Source organism: Anomaloglossus baeobatrachus, chromosome 1, assembly GCF_048569485.1.
Source record: "Anomaloglossus baeobatrachus isolate aAnoBae1 chromosome 1, aAnoBae1.hap1, whole genome shotgun sequence".
NCBI lineage: Eukaryota > Metazoa > Chordata > Amphibia > Anura > Aromobatidae > Anomaloglossus > Anomaloglossus baeobatrachus.
This window is the reverse complement of record NC_134353.1, coordinates 280,508,375-280,531,429: the sequence shown is the minus strand read 5'-3', so window position 1 is coordinate 280,531,429 and position 23,055 is coordinate 280,508,375. Positions and strand designations below refer to the sequence as shown.

At 41.4% G+C, this 23,055-nt stretch overlaps 1 protein-coding gene across 1 annotated transcript in view; it reads left to right on the top strand.

The window, feature by feature from the left end:
- Window positions 1-23,055, top strand: part of TBCK (TBC1 domain containing kinase) — a 516,545-nt gene that overhangs the window by 4,451 nt on the left and 489,039 nt on the right. Inside the window, exons 2-3 of the mRNA XM_075350453.1 lie at window positions 371-594; window positions 21,375-21,447. Of these exons, the coding sequence (XP_075206568.1) occupies window positions 402-594; window positions 21,375-21,447 (266 nt within the window). The 5' untranslated portion in view covers window positions 371-401. The remainder of the gene's footprint in view (window positions 1-370; window positions 595-21,374; window positions 21,448-23,055) is intronic.

The window sequence follows — 23,055 nt, the reverse complement described above, 5'->3', positions numbered from 1 at the left end:
CTCATCAGTGTGCCTCCTCCGCTGCCAGCACTGCTGATCTTATGTAGAACTCTCATCAGTGTGCCTCCTCTGCTGCCGCCACTGCTGATCTTATGTAGAACTCTCCTCTGCTGCTGCCACTGCTGATCTTATGTAGAACTCTCCTCTGCTGCCGGCACTGCTGATCTTATGTAGAACTCTCATCAGTGTGCCTCCTCTGCTGCTGCCACTGCTGATCTTATGTAGAACTCTCATCAGTGTGCCTCCTCTGCTGCCACTGCTGATCTTATGTTGAACTCTCATCAGTGTGCCTCCTCTGCTGCCGCCACTGCTGATCGTCTCCTATTTTTTATGCTATTTTACTAATCTATACTTTGTCTTGTGTTTGCAGTTAATTCCTCATCGGGTCACAGTCCTCCATCATGGCTTCGCTCAGGGACGCAGGATTAGGAGCTTTCACGTTCTTCGCATCAGCCCTCCCTCACGATGTGTGTGGGAGTAATGGTCTCCCTCTTACTCCAAATTCTATCAAAATTCTTGGCCGATTTCAAATCCTTAAGACCATCGTCCACCCCCGACTCTGCCAGTATGTGGATATCACACGGGGCAAACATGGTAAGGAGACCACGCACCCCAAAGTAATTATTAAAAAGAAAATTTCTGAATTGTATGACCAATTCCAGACATGGCATATTTTTGAGGTACTAATCTGTTATATATTTTACCTTCAATCTAGTGGTGGGTGGACTCTCAGATAACAGACACCAGTGGGGACCTAACCGGATTAAAAAAAAAATCCGTTTCAGACCTGGGATTAATCTGGCCGGACGCCGGTCCCCATATAAGTCTATGGGGACCAGAATCCGGCGATTAAAAATGATGGTAGAAGGGATAGTGGGATAGGAGCAAGCGCCCTACACTCACCGAGGCTCCTTTACGGCTGTACCTGCTCCCGCAGCCGATCATTGACTTTCAGGCCGCGCATTAGCCTTCATGCATATGAACTGCTTTCCATGCACATTAGTGTCTGTAATTGGTTGCGGTCAGACATGCCCCCACCCTGAATGACAGCGTCTGACTGCTTCTAATAGCAGACACTATGTTCGTCTATCGTGGTATAAAAATAAATAAAACATTCGACATACGTTCCCTCCTTATTATGATATTCAGCACAGATGAAGTATATGGCTACAGAGTGCAGCTCCCAGTCATGCTCTTATCTTGGCTGTTTATCAAAATAAGAGGAACCGCATGCGGCTTTTTTTATTTGTTTTTTTTTAATTATTTAATGTGCGGTTCCCCCCAATTTTGATACCCAAACATGATGAAACCCGACAGTTGGGGGCTGGTGTGCTCAGGCTGGGGAGACCCATGCTTATCGGACCCCCTGCAGCCTAAAAATAGCAGCCTGCAACCACTTAGGATTGTCGCATCCATTAAATGGGACAATCCCAGCACTTTACCTGGCTCGTCCCGATTGTCCTGATGGGGTGGCAATCGGGGTAATAAGGGAATAATTGCAGCTCACAGTTTCCACTAAGCCCTCGATTAGTAATAGGAGTCATCTGTGCGACCCCCCCCCATTACTAATCTGTAAGTAAAAGTAAATAAAAACAAACACCGAAGAAATCCTTTATTTGGAATAAAAGGCAAAAAAACCCACCCTCTTTCACCACTTTATTAACCTCAAAAACACCCCTGAAGGTACATGTCCACACACTGTAACTGCAAATCATCCATGATCAGCGGTGACATCACTCAGGTTAGCTGTGGTCACAGGTGGAGGACCGTGGGAACCTCCAGCTGTGACCACAACTAATCTGATTGACGTCACCACTGAACGCGGCTCATTCTCTGTCTGCAGTTACAGTGTGTGAACATGTTTCAATGATTGCGCGCTGTAATTTCAGCTGTAGCAGAGCCGAATCATCGTGGGAATTACATCGGACCTGCAGGGGTGTTTTGGGAGTTAATAAAGGGAAAGAAGGTGTTTTTTTTGTTTTTTTTTTGTCTTTTATTCGAAATAAAGGATTTTTTTTGTTTTTGTGTCTTACTTTCACTCATAGACACCTCCCATTACTAATCTAGGGCTTAGCGTCAGCTGTGAGCTGACTTTAACCCCTTCTTACCTTGATTGCCACCGCACCAGGACAATCAGGAAGAGCCGGGTAGTGTGCTGGGATTGTTGCATCTAATGGACGCGACAATCCTGGGCAGCTGCAGGCTGCTATTTTTACGCTGGGGGGGGCTTAATAAGCCTGACTCTCCCTAGCCTGGTAATACTAGCTCCCAGCTGTCGGGCTTTATCTTAGCTGGGTATCAAAATTGGGGGAAATGCACACCGATTTTTTTTTTTTTTTTTTTTTTTTTTTTTTTTTTTTTTTTATAATTTGTTTTTATTATGCAGTTCCTCTTATTTTGATACACAGCCAAGATAAGCACACAGCTGGAGGCTGCAGCCTGTAGCCATATGCTTTATCTGTGCTGGAAATCATAATATGATGGGACCCTAATACAATTTTTTTTTATTTATTTTTACTGTACAATAGACCCGCAGACCAGGTCTGTGATTGAAGGCGTCAGACACGCTGTCACTCAGTGTGGGGCGCGTCTCACTACAACCAGTCACAGACACCGATGGGCAGGAAAAGCAATGCATATGCATATAGACAAATACGTTGCCCAGAAAGTGAATAGGGTGCCGCGGGAGCAGTTACAGCCATGCTGCAGCCTCGTAAATATACCCCCACTTGTTTTATTTTTTTATTCTTCATTTTTCTTTTATTTTTTTTGTATTACCCAAGTGCCGGATCGGGATAAATACCCAGAATTCCCTGAGAATTCTGGGCCCGCCCTGGGGTGTGTTTGAAACTGCGCGGATCTGGACTTTTACAGTCCAGGTCCGCCCATCAGTACTTAGATCCTCAGGCATTCTGCATCGTATTCGTCCTTTGTGAAAGCAGCCTTAGAGATTCTGATTTCTATATTGTAATTGGAGGTAGTCTGTGTTTTAGGCTGGGGCCACACGACAGTATAAAAATCAAACCGATTTCCATCCAGAAAATATGATTGATTTCTCACTTGTTATCTGTGTGCAATCCGGTTTTTACAGTAGCAGTAGTCATTTACAGGACCATTTACAGTTAACTGCAATTTTATTTCACAGATTCTGTCAGTGAAAAAAAAAAATCTGCCTCTGCACTGCCCCTTTTGAATAACATGGGTCGTGTGATGTGTGCAATAAAATATCTGATAGCGTACATCTGATGTATGTGGTTGTGTGCACGAACCCTTCACAGGGTTGCTGCAGCGTGTGCCCTGGATTCTAGGTTATTTCTTCTAAAGCCCGCTTTACACGCTGCAATGTATCTTACAATGTGTCGGCGGGGTCACGTCGTAAGTGACGTACATCCGGCATTGTAAGGTACATTGCAGTGTGTGACAGCTACGTGCGATTGCGATTGAACGGTAAAATGTTCATCGCATACCCATCGTACCTTTCTCTAGAATTGCACGTCAGATTGTTCATCGTACCCGGGGTAGCACACATCGCAGTGTGTGACACCCCGGGAACATTGAACAGATCTTACCAGCGTCCTGTGGCTCCCGGCCCACAATGCGGAAGGAAGGAGGTGGGCGGGATGTTACGTCCCGCTCAGCTCCGCTCCTCCGCTTCTATTGGCCGGCTGCCGCGTGTCGTCGCTGTGACGCCGAACGTCCCTCCCACTCCAGGAAGTGGACCTTTGCCGCCCACATCGAGGTCATATGGAAGGTAAGTACGTGTGACGGGGGTTAATCGTTTGTGCGGCACGTTAAACAAATTGAACATACCACACATACGATGGGGGCGGGTACGATCGCATACGATATCGTATGCTGGATCGTAAGGTGTAAAGCAGGCTTAAGTCTACGTTCCCACCATGAGTGTTTGGTAGGTTTTTGATGTTGTAGATTTTCTGCTCCTGTTAGGTACATTAGATTACTTGCTTTTTTTTAACTACTTTTTTGTTTTAATTTTTTTTTTTGCAGGCATGTTTTTGACACTGCAGTTTTTGTCTTTTCTTGGTGTGTCACATTTAAACCTATCGTACTTTTGTTTTTGATACTTCCAGGCATTTGTCTCTGATAAAACTTTGATACAGTCATGTGCGGATTACATGCGTTTTTAACTGGATTTTCATCACCTACTATAATTTTTTTGGAAATATTCGCACATAAAGCTCAGTATAACCGTAAAAAAGTTACAGTACATGTTGCAGATTTGAAACCTCAGGTCAGTTTACGCTGTTAGCACACAGTGTTAGCACAGTGGCAGGAGATTCCACAGTCTACTTTTCTGGAACTGTAAGACGGTGAGTTTTTTCTCTCTGTGAAAATGCATCCAAATGCGATATGGTTTTAGTGCAATTTTTTTGCAAGGAGATGCAGATTTATACATCAATTTCCTGCAGCAAGTCTGCATCTACTGGCCAAAAAAACGCATCAATATCTCATCAAAACCGCATCTCGTTTAGATGTATTTCTTTGCCAGAAGATGCAGATTTGGAGGAATTTGATGTATACGTTTCAGCATCATATCTGCATCTTTTGAGAAAAAAAATGCAGTTTTCTGTTGAAGTCACTGAGTTTAATGAGGTCAGTTTCTTTACGGTCACAGGTGGGGTACCGTGGGAACCTCCAGCTCTGACCGCAAATAAACTGTCTGACGTCACCGCTGATTGCGTCTCAACCTGCAGCCGCAGTGGATGGTCATGTTCTGTGCCCACTCGCTGCGTTTCAGTATGTAGCAGAGCCAGAATCCTCATGGGACCTCGTTTGCATTACGTCAAACTTGGATGTTTAGTGTTAATAAATTGGAGAAAGATGGTCGGGTTTTTTTGTATTTTTTTTCAAATAAAGGATTTTTTTGGTGTTCGTGTTTATTTCTTTTCACTTATAGTATTAGTTATGGGGGGTCTCATCTGGATGAGCCGGGTAAAGTGTCGGATTGTCACATCTAATGGATGCCATAATTCTGGGTGACTGCAGGCTGCTATTTTTAGGCTGGGGTGGGTCCAATAACCATGGGCCTCCCCAGCCTAAGAAAACCAGGCCCCAGCTACCGGCTTTGTCTTGCCTGGGTATTAAAATTGGGGGGACTGCACGCCCGTTATTTTAAAATAACTAAATATTGGGTCCCTCTTATTTTGATAGACGACTGGGGACTGCAGTCTGTAGCCTTTTGTTTTGTATGTGCTGGGTATCACAATATGAGGGCACCCTATGTCAATTTATTTATTTTTACACTATAGGTACTCTGACAGCGTGTGTGACTACAACCAATCACAGATGCTGTCACACAGAGTGGGGGCATGGTCTGGCTGCAACCAGTAATAGATGCTGGGACTGCCGATGGGCAGGGGAAGCAGTGAATATGTATGAGGGTTAATCAGCGGACCCACAAGTAGTCTTACAACCGTGTAGGAGACTCAGTAAGTGTATAACGCTCCTGCTTTATTCCATTTTCGTTTTTTGTTTTTTTTTTAATTATACAGGTGGGCAAATTAAAACAATTTCACAAAGTTCCCCAAGAACTCAGTGTTTGTGGTGCATGGACACTAGGTATCCGATATAGACCCAGAACGTTACAGTTCAGGATCGCCTATCATTATTTATCAGACAAATTTGCTTCTTTCTCTGTCAGAATTGATCAGTCATTATTAAAATTCTCAATTCTGAGGTAAAATCTGTATTTAGTGAAGACTTTCCCATTACTGAGAGGATGGCAGTTGGTGCTGATGAGATTCTATGATGCTGGGAGAATGGAGGAGCTAGAGGAGGAGCTCTGTCCTCTCTTCCCTCTTCTATGCACATAGAATCTCATCAGTAGCAATTACTATTGGAGTCAGGACTGTAAGCAGTGATTCAGAACTGGCAGTGTCTACTTCTTTTAGTTTTGCTTTTATGGGTTTTTTTGCATTTATATTACACACTGTGTTTCCGTAAGATCTTTAAAAGACCTTTGGTGGGGATTTTAACATATTAATACATTTCTTGTACTGCTGATTTCAGATTCCTTGTCTGGTTTAGTAGAGCTGAGTTTTTTTCCTAGGACCCAGCATCTCCTGCTCCATCCCTACACCTAGTGATCACATGTTCCCTGGGTCTGGAGGAGGAAGCACGGTCACTTTCTGGTTCAGCACTGTGTAAACACAGACCGAGAAGGAAGTCTGGCTGTGTCAGACAGCCGGCTCTCCACCACTATAGTTGCACAATCTTATGCAAGCTACTTAGACTTCTTTGACATTTTAGAACATCACTTCAGAGTAATTTGTGGCCTGCCCGAGTGTTTATAGTTTATGGCCAGTCCCGAAGTAGTTAAAGGGATTGTCCACTATTTGGACAACGACTTCCTAAATACCTAAGAAACCCTTGTGGTCACCTCCTGAACTGGAGCTGCTCCAGCAGCATCGATGACCTTGGCTGCTGTACTCCCGTTGCATATCAATTAATAGATGCTGATTGTCTGCAGCGTTTGCATTGACATAAAGTGAGTATATTTTTTTTTTTATTTTACTCGAGGAACGTGGACATTTAAGAAATGGTTGTACAAGAAGAAGATAACTTTTTAAGCATTAATACCATTTAGCAGCAGGTGCGTTATGGACAGCTGCCATGTCACAACATGAGACTCCTTTTTTGTTTTTTGAAATCCGTGTCCATATGGTCCCATGGCGGGGAGAGTAACATATCACCGGGTCCCCTGTAATCCTGGTTTCTATGTACTATACATTTTCTAGGGTCTTCATTTCCCTTATCTGTACACTATATGTATTGCTCTATTACTGATGAATTGTGCGCCCCCTGCTGCTTGGCTCCATAATAGCTGGTATCCTGGTATGTTGTTTGTCGGTTTCCTCTGTTTCCCATGTTACGAGGGATACATTTCCACCCCCTTGTCATTACCTTGGAGAGCAGACATACGTGTAATCTGCTACAACACAACCTCTTCTAATCTATGCTCCAGATGCTCGGCTTTTCGTCACATCTACAACACTAAGAACATATAATGTCCTCTGACCATTGTCTTTATTACCAGCTCAGTCACTTCCATACTAATCGTGGATCAGAAACCTCACAGTGGATTACACGAGCTGAGAAAAGGGCCTGACAAGGATTAAGTCAGCGACCTGGCTCTGTACATCCGTCTGTAGACAGCTACATGCACGACACAGAGAGGAGGAAAGTGACGGGGATCTGTGGGATTATACATGTCAAGGTCACTTTGCTGTTTTAGGTGTGCAGAAATGTCATTTTGTGTCTTTTCAAGGGTTGTGTTGTATTAGATTCATTCTGTAACGTATCCTTCTTTATGTGTGTTTAACTCATAAAACATTTTTTTTTAATTTTATTCTTCTCTTTTATATACTATGTGTCTGTATGAAAATGAAATGGTTTATGTAAAATCATATTTTTCACACATTTTGCCCATTTAACAAATGATCCTTTTCCCAATTGTGTGGCGCACATCAGGGATGGGTCAGCATCTCCGTGTCATTATAGTCTGGGTTTTAGCAGAAAAATGATCCAGATTCTAGCCCAACCTTCCCTATCCATGCCGAAGAAAGAGAATACACTGACAAGCAAAAGGGTAACAATGTTTTGCACTTTTAACTTTCAGGCTCCATATCTCACAGCTTTGAACGTGAGACTACCTTCATTTTATAGACAATAATCTTGGCTACCTCATGCATTCATTTGACTTACAACTACCTAGTAGATGATTAGTTATGCAGATCCTTGTCATGTCTCTGTATTGTTACTGTTTTGCTCCAAAAATCTAAAATTTAATTTTTAGAATTTTTTTTATTTTGTAAATCTCCTTTGGCTTTTAACACTACCTGAATCTTTTGTCGGCATGATCTTGAACAGATTCAACCATGTCTCGGCTGATATCTAATCTGATCCATGTTCCCACTGTTGGTGCATACTGGTTGACTCTTTTGGGTATGTATACAGCTTTTTCTTCAACTCTGTCCACATGTGTTCGACTGAGTTGAGGTCTGGGGACTGTGGGGGTTAATCCAGCACTTTTACTTCACTTTCACTGAACCATTTCTTTGCCAATCTCAATGTATACTTTGGGTCGTTGTCCTGCTGGAACACTATGTTGTCCCTTTTATACCTATAGTACTCGAGTATACGAAGTATAGCTCAGCATTGAGACAAGCATCGATCTGGGTGAAGTGTCCAACACCTTTGGCTGTGAAGCAACCTCATATCATCTAGCTTCGTCCACAAAACTTGACCGTTCCTTCAATTTCTCGATTCATTAGCCTCTTTTCCCCTTGTTTTCATCCAGACCCATTTGCACCCATCAGAACCTAGTCTATTGATTTTTGTCTCATCGCTCCAAATCGCCCATTTCCAGTCTTTTACTGTCCACTTTTTGTACTTTTTTGCAATCTCAAGCCAACACTTCTTAAGTTGATATTAAAGTTGAGGAATACTTCACCTTTTTATAGGCCACCATTTCAGACTTGTGTAACATGCGTTGAACGGTGCTTGTATGGATGTCTGGGATTTCACAATTGAAGCATGGAGGTGGCATACAAGCCATCTCCACTGCTGTTTGTCACGCCAAAACTGATATTTTGCCTTCATTTTATATTCTTTATTCTTCCAACTGTCATGGCTCTCACATTATGTAGTTTGGCAATTTTCTTAGTCGAGAGATGGCTATCGATGATAGATCCATGCTGTTTCCCTTTTCTTGGGAAATCTGCTTCATGGCTGCTTTTCGATTTGAACTAGCAACCTTTCACTTAGGAATCCACCTGATAAAACACTGACCTATTAGGGAATGTGAGAACAGGTTGTAATTTATCCTATATAGGAAGAAAAAGATTTTTCCATCACCAGGAGCAAAACTGTAACAATGCAATGACATTACAAGAATCTGCATAACTAATCATATGCTTGATAGCTGTAAGTTACATTTATGTATGAAATAGCCAAGATGATTGTCTATAAAATGAAAGTAGTCTCACTCTCAAAGCTGTAGTGGATGGTGAGATATGGAGCCTGAAAGTCAAAAATTCAAAGCATTGTTACCCCTTTTGCTCAACAGTGTATTTAAGGCTTGGCGATTTTGTCTCCTTTCTTTTAATTTTTTTTTTTGGGGGGGGGGGATACAATTTTTTTATTATCTTGCTATTTTTTTTTTTTTATTTTGTGGGTGGGACTTTGTAGGAAGACTTGGCCATCAAATATTGAGTAATTTACTCCAGAAAGAGTAGTGAATAATACTAAAAAAATGTCTGATCATGCTGACCTCTTACTACCTTTTTTTTGTAAAGGGGAATCTGTCACCAGGGTTTTGCTGTTTAATTTACTCCGAACTCATGCTGCTCTCAGCAATGTCACTTACTGTGCTGCTTCCATTTAGTTTTAATAAAATCACTGTTTTATCAGCAGGTGGTTATCTCTTGAGGACTATTTGGCCTGCTGCTAGGTAACCCATCCACACCCTCAACGCTGTTTGGCAACTTTGTCCATCAATGCTTTCAATTGTATCGGTATCTTGGATGCCAGTATAGTTGAAAGTGCAATGTAGGACAGGGGACCTGCCCAAGGTCTCTGGCCAAATATACTCAGTGGATCTGTCTGGCGTTGTGGGCCAAATATACTCACCCTGCAGTCCAGAGTTTGAAATATTTGCTTTAACTCCTTAATGACCGCGGGCAGTAAAGTTATGCAGGCAGTCGGAGGAGAATCCGCGCACTTGTTAGCTGAGTTATACAGCTGACATTTGTGCCTACTAGGTACGAGCAGATCCGCGATCCGACCGTATCTGTTAACCCTTTAAATGCCACTGTAAAACTGTCATGGCGGCATTATAGTAGCGGTATTCCGTTACCACCCGACACCGGAAGTCACGTGATGTGATCACATGGATCCGATGGTTTTCATGATAGCACAGCGACACGTGATAACTCCTGTAGCTCACATGACTCACTTCCTATCACACAGCCGAGAGCTGTGTAAGATAGGAGATTAGCACATCTGGTGATCAGAGCTGTGTAGCTGTGATCATCAGATATGGATGAGCGACCAGACAGCTGATTCTTATAGTCCCCTAGGGGGATGAGTAAAAAGAAAAAAAGAAAAAAAAAGTTTTGAAAAATTTAAAAAAAAAAAAATCTAAAAGTTCAAATCACCCCCCTTTTGCCCCATTGAAAATTAAAGGGTTAAAAAAATATACATACATTTGGTATTGCCACGTTCAGAAATGCCTGATCTATCAACATATATAAGCAATTTATCTGATCAGTAAACTGCATAGCGGCAAAAAAATTCCAAACTCCAAAATTAAGTTTTTGGTTGCCACAAATTTTGTGCAAAATGCAATAGCAGGCGATCAAAACCTATCATCTGCGCGAAAATAGTACCATTAAAAACGTCAGCTCAACATGCAAAAAATAAGTCCTCACTAAGCCATAGATCTGGAAAAAATGAGAACACTACAGGTTGCGGAAAATGGCGCAAGACGTGCGCCACTTTTTTTGGACAAACTTCTGTTTATTTTTTTTAACCCCTTTGATAAAAGTAAACCTATTCATGTTTGGTGTCTACGAACTCCTACTGACCTGAGACATCACACTGACACATCAGTTATACAATATAGTAAAAACCGTGAATAAAATATCTCAAAAACAATTGTGCAATCACTTTTTTTTTGCTATTTTTCGGCATTGGAATTTATTTTTTTTTGACATTTTCCAGTACACTATTTGGTAAAACTCATGATTTCATTTAAATGTACAACACATTCAGCAGAAAACAAGCCCTCACATGGCAATATTGACTGGAAAATAAAAACGTTACGGCTCCCGGAGGAAGGATGGCGAAAAAAAACGGAAAGCGCAAAATCGGCCTTTCGTGAAGGGGATAAACAAATCCCTTATTCCCTTCCATTTTTCCAGGGCTTCCTCTACTTCTGACCCTGACACGTTCATATTTAGCTATTCGCCTGCCTCAATTCTGCCATCCTTTCATTGTAGGGACTTTCTGTTCCAGCCAACTTCTGGCTATTAGGAACTATCATAATTATCATAAAGTACTATAATTAGCAGTGAAAAGCAACCTTGTAGTGAGAATAGTTGTCACTGCTATTCTATTCGGTGGTCAGGGTAAGAATCCCCGCATGCCAGATCACGCTCGAGTCCCCTCGCAATTTCCTCAAAGACCCTATTCCAGTACTATCTAAGGCTACATGCACACGCTGGGTATTTGGTGAGGTTTTTTACCTTAGCATTTGTAGCCAAAACCAGCAGTGGGTAATCATACAGAAGTGGTGCTCTTGTTTTTAGAATACTTTTCTTCTGATTGTGCCACTCCTGGTTTTGGCTACAAATACTGAGGTAAAAACTCACCAAATACTCAACCTGTGCACGTGGCCTAGGAGGTCCACAAGCCTAAACCAGAACAAAGCCTACACCCTACAAAGCCATTAAAGGCTGATGAGATTATTCCAGGTGCCCACACATACAGTGCTGTTCCTGAAGGGTGAAGATGTAGGACAATGGTAAGCAGGTAAGCGTTGCTCATTGTGTGACTCCCCCGCAGTACTCCTACCACTGGTGACATTTCCAGCCCTGACACAACTGCGATCTTACAACTCACTTTTTGCCTTTTCCTTTCAAGAGCTTAAAGTTATGAACTGTTTAAAAGTAATAATGGGGACAAGGGATTGTTCCAATATCCTAGCTATAAATACTGCTTAGCGCACATGTACAGTGTCTGCAGATCTCTACTATTGGCCGGCTCTGATTTAGGTCTGCACTTCAGATACAATGAGAATAAGGAGAGCAAGAGCAGAACAAGATGCACACTATGTTACATAGCAGCAAAGGCATGCTAGTTATATGTATAAATATGTTTTATATGTTCCGATTGTAATAATAGCCACTCAGGTCCCATTTCTGCCTTCAGACATTTCTTTCATCACCGTCTTATAACATCCTACAAATATCTTTTTTATTAGAAATTGCATTTGGAAGCGTTTAAAACTTCCTTCTGCCCAAATAATAAAGCTTGCATGTGTTTCATGAATGTTCCAGTTCTCTTGTGATGATGCTGGATCACTACTTAGAGCAGCAGTTTGTGCTCCAGAGCTCTTCTTCTTCCTACTGTAACCTGCAGGTTAAAATCTACAATCACCCATTTTGGACACAATAGAGATTTTTGTTTGGTGACCCATTTATAACCTCTAAAGGGGAACCACACATCCCACAAAAAAGAGAGGAGTGGCAGTTCTTAAAGATTCTACCATAAGGCTAAGTTCGCACACTGCGTTTTTTTGACACTGCGTTTTTGTGCGTTTTTGGCCGCTAAAAACACACCTGCGTCGAAAAAACGTGTAAAAAAACGCATGCGTTTTTACCGCGATTTGGTGCGTTTTTGGCTGCGTTTTGCTGCGTTTTTGATCTCTGCATTTTGCTGCGTTTTTCCAATGCATTGCATGGGAGGAAAACGCAGAAAAACGCAGGAAAGAATTGACATGTCCATTTTTTTTTTCAAGCTCGAAAACGCAGCTTAAAAAAACAGTTGTGTGTGGACAGCAAAATTCAAAACTCATAGACTTTGCTGGGGAAGCAAAGTCGTGCAGTTTTGAGGCCAAAAACGCACCCGAAAAACGCGCAAAAACGCCGCGAAAAACGCACTATGCGCACATAGCCTTAGCAAGCACTCACACAAAAGAATTGTTCATACATCCACAGTTAGCTAGTGATGATGGGTCTGATGTGCCGACCTGGACCCACAACCACTTTGAGAGGGGGACTGATATACATGGAAGGTATATTCTTTGCATATTTGTATGTCTTTTTTTTATTATCAATTGATCAAGTGTGATTGATTTAAGTAGCAGGACTGTTTGTACTTTAAAATTCCCCTGAGGAAGCCACACTTCGGCGATACACAGATTATTCATCCTCCCATTCAGATTAGTGCTGGTGTCTGAGTGTTTTTTTAAGTGTTCTTAGTGTGTTGTGTCCCAATATTTTGATTATAATAAAATAAATTGATGTTTCTTTAATAATTGAGGATGTACAGCCAATTCTTTGGAATTTTTTAAGTGCAGAATTATGGTATTTACTGTAGTTACAGAAAGGTACAAATAAAAATATATATTTTGCGTATTAAATATAGGGGTATTTTCATCTTGATAAATAGATATGTTGCTCAAGAGACAACTTGAGAAAACCCCTTTAACCCCTTCACGAAAGGCCGATTTTTCGCTTTCCGTTTTTTTTCATCATTCTCCTTCTGAGGGACGTATCTTTTTTTATTTTTAGTCATTCTGGTCATGTGAGGGCTCATTTTTTGCGGAACGAGCTGTACTTTTACATGAAACCATAAGTTTTACCATATAGTGTACTGGAAAACGGCAGAAAAATTGCAAAAAAAGTGCGATAGTCACTATTGTTTTTGAGACATTTTATTCACTTTGTTCAATATATTGTAAAACTGATGTGTGGGTGTGATGCTTCTGGTCAGTGCGAGTTCGTAGACACCAAACATGTATAGGTTCACTTTTATATAAGGGGTTAAAAAAAATTCGGTAGTTTGTCCGAAAAAGTGGCGCACGTTTTACGCCATATTCCGTGACCCGTAGCGTTCTTATTTTTCGGGATCTATGGCTCAGTGACCGCTTATTTTTTGTGTCTCGAGCTGACGTTTTTAACGGTACCATTTTCGCGCAGATGCTACGTTTTGATTGCCTGTTATTGCATTTTGCGCAAAAGTTGTGGCGACAAAAAACCATCATTTTGGCGTTTGGAATTTTTTTGTCGCTACGCCGTTTACTGATTAGATTAGTTGATTTTATATTTTGATAGATCTGGCTTTCTGAACGCGGCGATTCCAAATGTGTGTATATTTTTTATTTTTTTAACCCTTTAATTTTTAATGGGGTGAAAGGGGGGTGATTTGAACTGTTAGGTTTTTTTTTTATGTTATAATATTTTAAAACTTTTTATTTTTTTATTTTACTTGTCCCCCTAGGGGGCTATAGCGATCAGCAATCCTATCGCTCTGCCCTATGTGCTGATCACAGCTACACAGCTGTAAACAGCAGATACGCTCACTTTCTGCTTCACTGGTCTGCGGGCCGAGTGAAACTGAAAGTAATTCATGTGTAGTACAGGAGTCATCACATGACCCTGTGCTACCATGACAACCACCGGAAGTCACGGGATCACGTCACATTACTTCCGGTATCGGGCGGTAAGTAAAAGTTTACCGCCAATGCCATTATAATGGCGCTGTCATATTGACAGCGCCATTTAAGGGCTTAAACAGCACGAACAGATAACGATTCTGCTCGTGCCTAGCAGGCACACATCTCAGCTGTGAAAATGAGCTGAGATGTGCACCGATCGCGGCATGCTGCCGGCAGCAGACCGCGGGCAATAACACTATGACCGCTGGGACGTAATATTACTGCCCGTGGTCATTAAGGGGTTAAGGTCTGTATAGTAGCCCAGAGCTACATTCCCATTGCAGAGCTGAAATCACCTTGCTGACCAAATGACCATTGCATATGCAATTGTAGAGCAGTCTTTAATTAAGTGTACATACAGGCTCGATGACTGTTACCTGAGGAAATTAACAGAATTGGCAATGTGTCCGTAAGTGTAAAAGAAATGACAAAAAAGGTGGGCAATTTTGAATGTTACAATGGGGCCCATCAGATTTTATAGTTAATGGGAGTAAGAGTGGGGCCAGTATGGATAACTGGTTTATTTATTCTAAAAATTCTATCAACTCCAGCAAAAGTTACTAATATGTAAAGAGCTCTGTCAGCTGATCATTTTTTTTGTTGACAGTTGATCTTACAAACTCCTGCCTTTACATACATGCTCAGTTCGGGTATGTGTGCATGTGTCCTCAATCTAATATATAAAGCTGAGTGTATGTATGTGTGTGTGTATGTATGTCCGCTAAAGGAATTTGCACCATCGCATTTACAATCACAAAATTTTGCACAGATGCCCCATGTGACTCAGGAAACGTCATAGACTATGTTTTGACAGGAAAATGTAACCCCGTGCTTTACAGTTACTCTCCAAAAAACATGTCTCCAATAAATTGAATGGAGGTGGGAGCTAGAGGCTATTAATAGCAACTGTCAGTGGTTGCTATAGGAACAAAATAAACTGTTAGTATAAGACGCTTATGTGTGAGGTAATAAGATATCAGTGAGGAGATGGATAGAGAAAGACAGACAGACAGACTGGGAAAGAGACAGAGAGAAAGAGACAGCCCGGGCAAAGAGACAGCCCAGGCAAAGAGACAGCCCAGGCAAAGAGACAGAGAGAGAGCGAGACAGACAGACAGACGGACACACAGAGACAGACAGAAACTCGAAGAGAGACAGTTAATATCCCGGGCAACGCCCGGGTACTTCAGCTAGTGGAATATCAAGAGTGCTAAACTGCTACAATACACTTCTGATGGTGGCTTATCTCCCGGGACATCAGAATAATCCCCCCCTTCCATATGTGCTCTCATGGGAGAGTTTGGATACCCCTATTCAGGGGATGTCTTAAGTGGATTATGATTGTGTGTATATATGTGTTTTTGTATATACACACATATATAAGTGTGTGTGTGTGTGTACATATACACACAAACATAATCCACATGAGAGAGCCTGTGACTGGTGGTATCCCAACTCTCCCATGAGAGCACATATGGAGGGGGGATAATTCTGATGTCCCGGCAGATAAGCCACCATCAGATGTGTCTTGTCACATATACAGCTCTGGCAAAAATTAAGAGACCACTGCAAAATTTTTAGTTTTTCTGATTTTTCTCTTTATAGGTATATTTTTGAGTGAAATGTAAATTATTTTATTCTATAAAATATATACTCATTTTCTCTCTCTCTCTCTCTCTCTCTCTCTCTCTCTCTCTCTCTCTCTCTCTCTCTCTCTCTATATATATCTATATCTATATTTATATTTATATCTAATTTGCTAGTGGATATATAAATACACTTTTGTTATGTCTATACATTATACATTCATTACACATTTACAATTTCTTGGTGGTAATAAGGTAAGAAGATGATAGGGTATTTAGCATGTTCCCGGGAAGGTATGTATAATTATGATGTGGGTCTGTATAACATCCATTGTGTATTTATCTATGATGTCATTACCCTTATTTGCTGGTAATAGGTTTTATGTATTCCCCGAAGACAATGATGTGTAATAGTGGTATAAATCCCCACTTACGTGAAGCGTCCTACACGTTCTGATTTTTATTTTGTATTAGATCACCAGTATAGATAATTCAGGAAAAACATGTTTTATAATAGAAACACTGGAGAATATGTCACTGTGTCCTGATGTCCTGACGAAAATAACACATCCAAGTGTGCGAGTTATAAACTATGCACTGCGAAATTCCCATTGTTTTGTCAGGCTGGGGGGACCTGTAAAAGTGTAATGTGTCTGGGCTGCGGCAGGGCCATGCTCGGCTACAGAGCGCGTCCAGGGCTGACGTGAGATCCTTCTCTCTGGGAATGAGATCTAGTAAATTATCTGTAGTAAAACGTTTCATAGGAACATAGATTTTCCAGATTTCGGTGTGTGGACTATTCAGGATGTATGGATGACCTATATTACTTATAATACAATTCTTAAAGTCCTTTTGTGGTTGGGAGAGTTTTCTTTTCTAAAATAACAGAGCGTGTCTGGTTTTCTTATTATCTTGTTACCCTCTGTACGTCCTGAACACACGATATGTTCATAAGCGCAGCGTCTATGATCATGTACATGTGATTCGCAGACCAGACTGCAGCAATGTTATGATCGCCTGACATGTTAGAGGTGCATGAAACTCCGTCTAGCTAGCACTACAGGACGGCGAATACAGCCGAAATAAATTCAGGCAGTCGGCCCCCCTGTGAGGCATTAATATCACAATGTTTGGGGTAATTGCACTGCTCGCTTAGAGACAAAATTAGGTGCCTGCGTAGGTAATTAAGGTACCAGAACATTAAACGTGAAGTGAACAGACCTCTTTAATTTAATATCTAAAATTGCTGCATAATTTTAAAAGCCATTGAACCCTTAAATGACCAATCTCTTCTTTCTGCGCCTGATGATTCAACCGCCTTAACCCTTCTTGAGATACTAAAATGATTTTGGCAGTGTATGATGTAACATAGGAGATGTGTGCAAAACGTAAAAATAAGAAATTTTTATTTTTACTTTTTCTTATGTATAATTATTCTTTAAAATTCCAATATTTACCTTATACTCTTACTTGTTTGTTTATTTTTTTTTTTTTTATACATTTTCTGATTTTTATGTGTGTATTACAGTTCATCAAAAAGACAAAAAGATTAGCAGGACCCTGGTGCAGTGGCCACGTCAATATTCCATGGCCACTGGACCAGAGCCCTGCGTACTTCTGCTGATAGTTCTCTTCTTCTCTTTCTCCCTTTTCTGCTATTAATGTCCCTCCTTCTTTCCCCTTTCTCTCCAGTGCGCTTTCTTCTCTCTGCTTTCTTTCCTGTGCTCTCTCTTTTTTATCTCCCCCCTTCTCTCCGGTGCTCTTTCTTATCTCATACTTCTCTCCCGTGCTATGTTTCTTCTCCTCTCACTTTTCCATCTCGTGCTCTCTCTCTTTTTGCTCTCCTGCTTCTCTCCGGTGCTCTTTCCTATCTCACCCTTCTCTCCCATGCTCTTTCTTCTCTCACCCTTCTCTCTCGCTCTCTCTTTTTTTTGCTCTCCCGCTTCGCTCTCTCTTCTCTCACCCTTCTCTCCTTTGCTTTCTTTCTTCTCTCACCCTTCTCTCTTGCACTCTTTCTTCTCTCACCCTTTTCTGCCGCACTCTTTCTTCTCTCACCCTTCTCTCCCGCTCTCTCTTTCTTCTCTCCCGCTCTCTTTCTTCTCTCCTCCTTCTCTCCTTTGCTCTCTTTCTTCTCTCCCTCACTCTTTTTCTCTCAGCTCCATACGATGACCAAGCAATAAAAATGTATGTTACTAATTTTTAATTTTTTTTTTGTCCTTTCCAAGAACCATAACCTTTTATTAAGTTATTTTATTTGTTTTCTTACTTGTAAAAAATAAACTTTTAAAAAAATTAATTTATGTCCTTATGTCTTGGGAACCAGAACATGTTTGTTTTTCTGGTAGTGACTGTATAAGCTGCACACGCTGCATTTTTGTTAAGCAAAAAAACAAACAAGATTTTATAGTAACAGCAAAGTTAATGAGATTTTTGAAATCTGCATATGCTGCTTGGCTTTTTCTTGCTGTTTTGAACCTTCAGAGTTCTCTTTTATACTCTCAGGTTATGTGCACATTGACTATTTGCGTAAGATTTTTGTGCTGTAAAAACCAGAGCGTTGACAAGAAATTTAATTTGGGTGAAAAGCACTGCAAAAGCTCTGAAAGTAAAATAAATGTGCGCAAAACAGCGTGTGAACAAGCCCTAAAGGGTTTTTACTTGACAAGTAAACTGTAGAGTTTATTTAACATTTTGCAACCTTATTAGTACTTTTGAATCCATCTTTTAAGAGGTGAGATTACCAATAACTAGCAGTTCTGGCATTTCTATTTTACCTTTTCATATTAATATAGATAACGTTATATTAATGTTCTGCTTTTACAGGCGTCACAGTTAAATTGAAATATACCGTATTTTTCGCTTTATAAGACGCACTTTTGTTCCCCAAAATTTTGGGGGAAAGTAGGGGGTGCATCTTATAATCCGAATATACAGATTATATACTGCAGGGTCCAGGGGAGGTGGGGGAAACTCTGGAGCGGTGCTGGGGGCTGGTGAAGGCTGCAGCGGGAGATCTCCTGCTCCCACTCATATAATATGCACTGCTGCTGTCCATCACCGTGGTGTTGAAACTGCACCGCGGTGACGGGCTGAGGGAGCGGCGCATATTATATGTGCCTGTGCTCCCCTTTGATGGCACATGCCCCCCTGTGTTAGATATGGCCCCCATGCTGCTGCCCATAGTAAAATAAAAAACTCTTTACTTACCTCCTCCAGCGTGTCTCCCCGGTGTCTCCCTCCTGCCGCTGTGATAATGCACGCAGAGATGTCACTCTGCTGTGCCAATCAAATGATCTGCACCGAGAACCAGGAAGTGCAGGAGCTCAGCAGCACGGAGGGAGGACAGCGCTGGAGAAGGTAAGGAAAGAGTATATTTTACTATAAGCAGCAACATGGGGGCCATATCAAACACTGGGTGATGTGTTCCAGCTACAGGGGGCCATGGGCAGCAATAGGGGCCGTGTTCCAGCCACAGGGGGCCATGGGCAGCAATAGGGGCCGTGTGCCAGCCACAGGGGGCCATGGGCAGCAATAGGGGCCATGTGCCAGACACAGGGGGCCATGGGCAGCAATAGGGGCCGTGTGCCAGCCACAGGGGGCAATATGCAGCAATAGGGGCCGCGTGCCAGCGACAGGGGGCCGTGTGCTAGCCATAGGGGCCGTGTGCCAGCCATAGGGGACATGTGGCATCACTGGGGGACGTGTGCCAGCACAAGGGGGCTATATTCAATATAAGGGGGCCATATCCAGATTAAGGGGGCTTATTTTAGGATGGGGGGCTATGAGGGACATATTTGATTTGTTAGACGGACACTGGCATTATAAGAAGGACTTAATTTATTAAAAAAAAATTCTCTTTTCCTTCACCAAATTTGGGGGTGCGTCATATAATCAGGTGCGTCTTATAAAGCGAAAAAGTACATGGATATAGTTAACTGTATTTCTTTTAATGACAGAAAAATTGATTGATTTAACTTTTGGAAGTTCTTTTTTAATCTATTTATATTATTAAAATGATTATGCTTTTTTATGTTGTGTTTTTTTTGTTTTTTTTTCCAGTTTATCTTACTGCGGCTCTTGAAACAGCGATCAAATGAATGATTGATATATTGTAGTCTATTATCTTTTAAAAATCATAGCACCTTTAGGCTGCGTGCCCACGATCAGTGTTCATAGCGTTTTGGTCGCAGCATGTTTTTGCTGCCTCCAAAATTCTGCGTTGTGTACAGTACAAGAACAGGGAATGGTATTTCTAGAAATCCCATGCACACTCTGCTTGTTTTTCCTGCAGCGTAAACTGACATGAGTTGTGGCTTCCCGAGCAGCAGCATGTCAATTTATTATTGTGGAGCCACAAGTGTTCTCCGTAGGGAGAAAAGACAGAAAGTCCACAGCAGCCCGAACCCTGATCATGGGCACATGCAGCTGCGGTCTCCTGCAGAGAGCACTTGTGGCTACGCAGGAGAGGACATGCTGTGTCCAGGATACAACATATCTAGATTGTATTCACATACACTGCTGGGGGGCAATAGACTAACCGAGGGTGCCTCTTGTTAACCACTAAGTTGCCAGTCACTGTTCACCATGGCTTTTAATATGTTAAACCACCACCTTGAGGTATCTGATACCTATGGTGCAGGCCCAGCTATTGAGCCCGCTTGATACCTGTGCACCCACCATGTGATATGCCTCTGGAATGGGGATCATTTTTCCTTTTAGGATTACCATGGGATCAGGGATGTAACAAGTTTTATCAGGAATCTAAAGGTTTATGAACATTTTGGAGTTCACCTGCTTTCTTGTGTTTATTTTTTTTCCTTTTCTGTTTATTTCCATAGAAAATTGGTTAGGACAAGCGCCATTTCCTTAGATTCAGAACTGCGCCACATCGTTTTCCAAGTGAATTAAAGTATATCCAAAATTTAGAAATAATATTACTATATTCACAACTGAACCTCTTTCCTAAGGAGGGTCATATATATAAGAGCCAAACCATTGCCATCTTGATGCCTGCCTTACCACAGAGCAATGAAATAAATGGAGGCTGAATTTCATATATAGAATATCTGTGATTTGCAGTAAGATGGCTGTGATCTTTTCTTATTACTGTTTTGGATAGCATTTCGCAGTAATCCAGTAATTGGAAATCCTTGGTTGTCTGCCTATCGGAATATTACTTTAGTGAGAAAACATTCCTGACTCGATCTGTTTTCAACATGAAACCTATTAAGGGAGGGAATAGCCCTAGAGAAATAAGTTTTTCGTTCTTTTCTGGACATCCTTACCTTTTAAAAGGATTTCGATCTCACACTTGAACTTGTGAATAAATACTGCTGGGCAAGCATTGCTTCTCCTGTATTAGACAATCATGAACTTATGTAAAACATTGCATGAAATTTAGAGTTTGTGTCCCGTCTTACACCATTTTTTGTTCACAGTTTTCTAGATCAGTAGGATGTGTGTTTTTCTTCTTTCTGCTCCTTTTGACTCGTAACACAATTTCAGTGCGATTTAACGTTTGATTTATTCTGTGCTTGCCTCTCCAGAGAGACTGGTCGTTGTAGCTGAACATTATGAAAAAAGTCTTGAAGATTTGCTACAGGGCAGGAAGCCTGTGAGGTAACGTCTCCATCGAAGACATCCACATTTGTAAAATTGTCAAGCAAAAACAGATGGGCAAACTTCAACATGCTTAGTAGTCACATAATTGTGTACCCCGGACACATCGTTAGCATTGGTGTATGTACTGTATATGTCCACTTTGTATCATCTTTTACCTAGACGGGATTCGCTTTTAGCTCTTCAGGTGTAATCAATAGTCAACTATTAGAAAATGACCAAGGTCAGCTATGGTGATGGATAAAAGGCAAAACTAGGAGGAGATACTGTCTTTTAATGTCTAAAAATTGTAATTTAAGCAGAATAGCATGTTACTTCACAAAAGAATAATGCTACTAGTCAATTATTGTAAAATGTGGTGCTTTTTTTTTTCATCCTTTTAGAAGTATTTACCTTGTGACGCCCATACAATTCGATCAGACGGGTTGCCCAGACACTACCTAAGTGCAGCATACAGGGACAGGGGCTCCATTATATATTTGATTATTTTTTGCACACTTTTATACAGGATGCAGCCAAGCCCCTGAATACAGGCCATATATAATGGAGCCCCTGTCCCTGTATGCTGCACTTAGGTAGTGTCTGGGCAACCCGCCTGGTTGAATAGTATGGGCGTCACTAATGGGTTGCTAGCCGGAAACTATGGACATACATGTGTGAACAGTGCCCTATGGACGCCACTAGTATGCAATTTTATCATCTAGCATCACCCCCTCCATGTTTGGTAGGTTGTGAGTGATTGCTCCACCTAGCACCTGTGAAACCTCCATCATTATTAGGGGGTTTGGCTGCATCCTGTCAGTGCATTAGATTCTTTGGCCTGGGCTGACTGGATCAGTTGCCCTCTGGTTGCTGTATGTACAGTAATGCACAAAAGCCTAAATAGAATCCTGTGAGCCACACTCCCTTGATAAAGAGCATAAAAATTTGCATAATTGTAAAAGCCTATATCTCCGATACCATAGGATATAAAATTAAATGGACTAATCAGGGGAACAGTGGGGATAAAATAAAAGCAAACATGCGCCACTTTTGACCTGCAGACTAGTCCTCTTTTAGCTAGTTTACAAATCATCTCACCTGACCAATGAATGTTCTGCTCATTTGACATGTGATTTCCAGCCCGTTTAGGCAGGATGATTTATCGAGAAACAAGCGCTTCTTTTTATACATTTATTCCAAAATATTGACCTGTCTAAATGGGAATTTAGGTTTGCCTTATAAAATATATATATATACCTTTTGGAGCAACCCGCCTATACATAGACAGGGTGGATTAATGACTTCCAGACCTATCTGACAGCAGCTTATCCCTCTTAAAAATAAAATAATCCGTCTGCCCTATTCATCTTTTCCGCCCATATCCACTGTTATGGGAGAGTCAGGAAGCCTCCAAAGCCAAAAAATGCTTGAGTGATCCAATTGGAGTTGTGTAGTTCGGCCGACTTTAATCCAATGTGTATGACTAGCTTTAGGCTCTGATTACCTTTAAAGGAGCTTCCTTCACGGATTTAGCCACATATTCTCCATTTTACATCTGTGTTACATCCATTTTTATATCATCTATTTTTAAAAACTGAAGGAAGTATATTGTCTGAACTTTTTTTC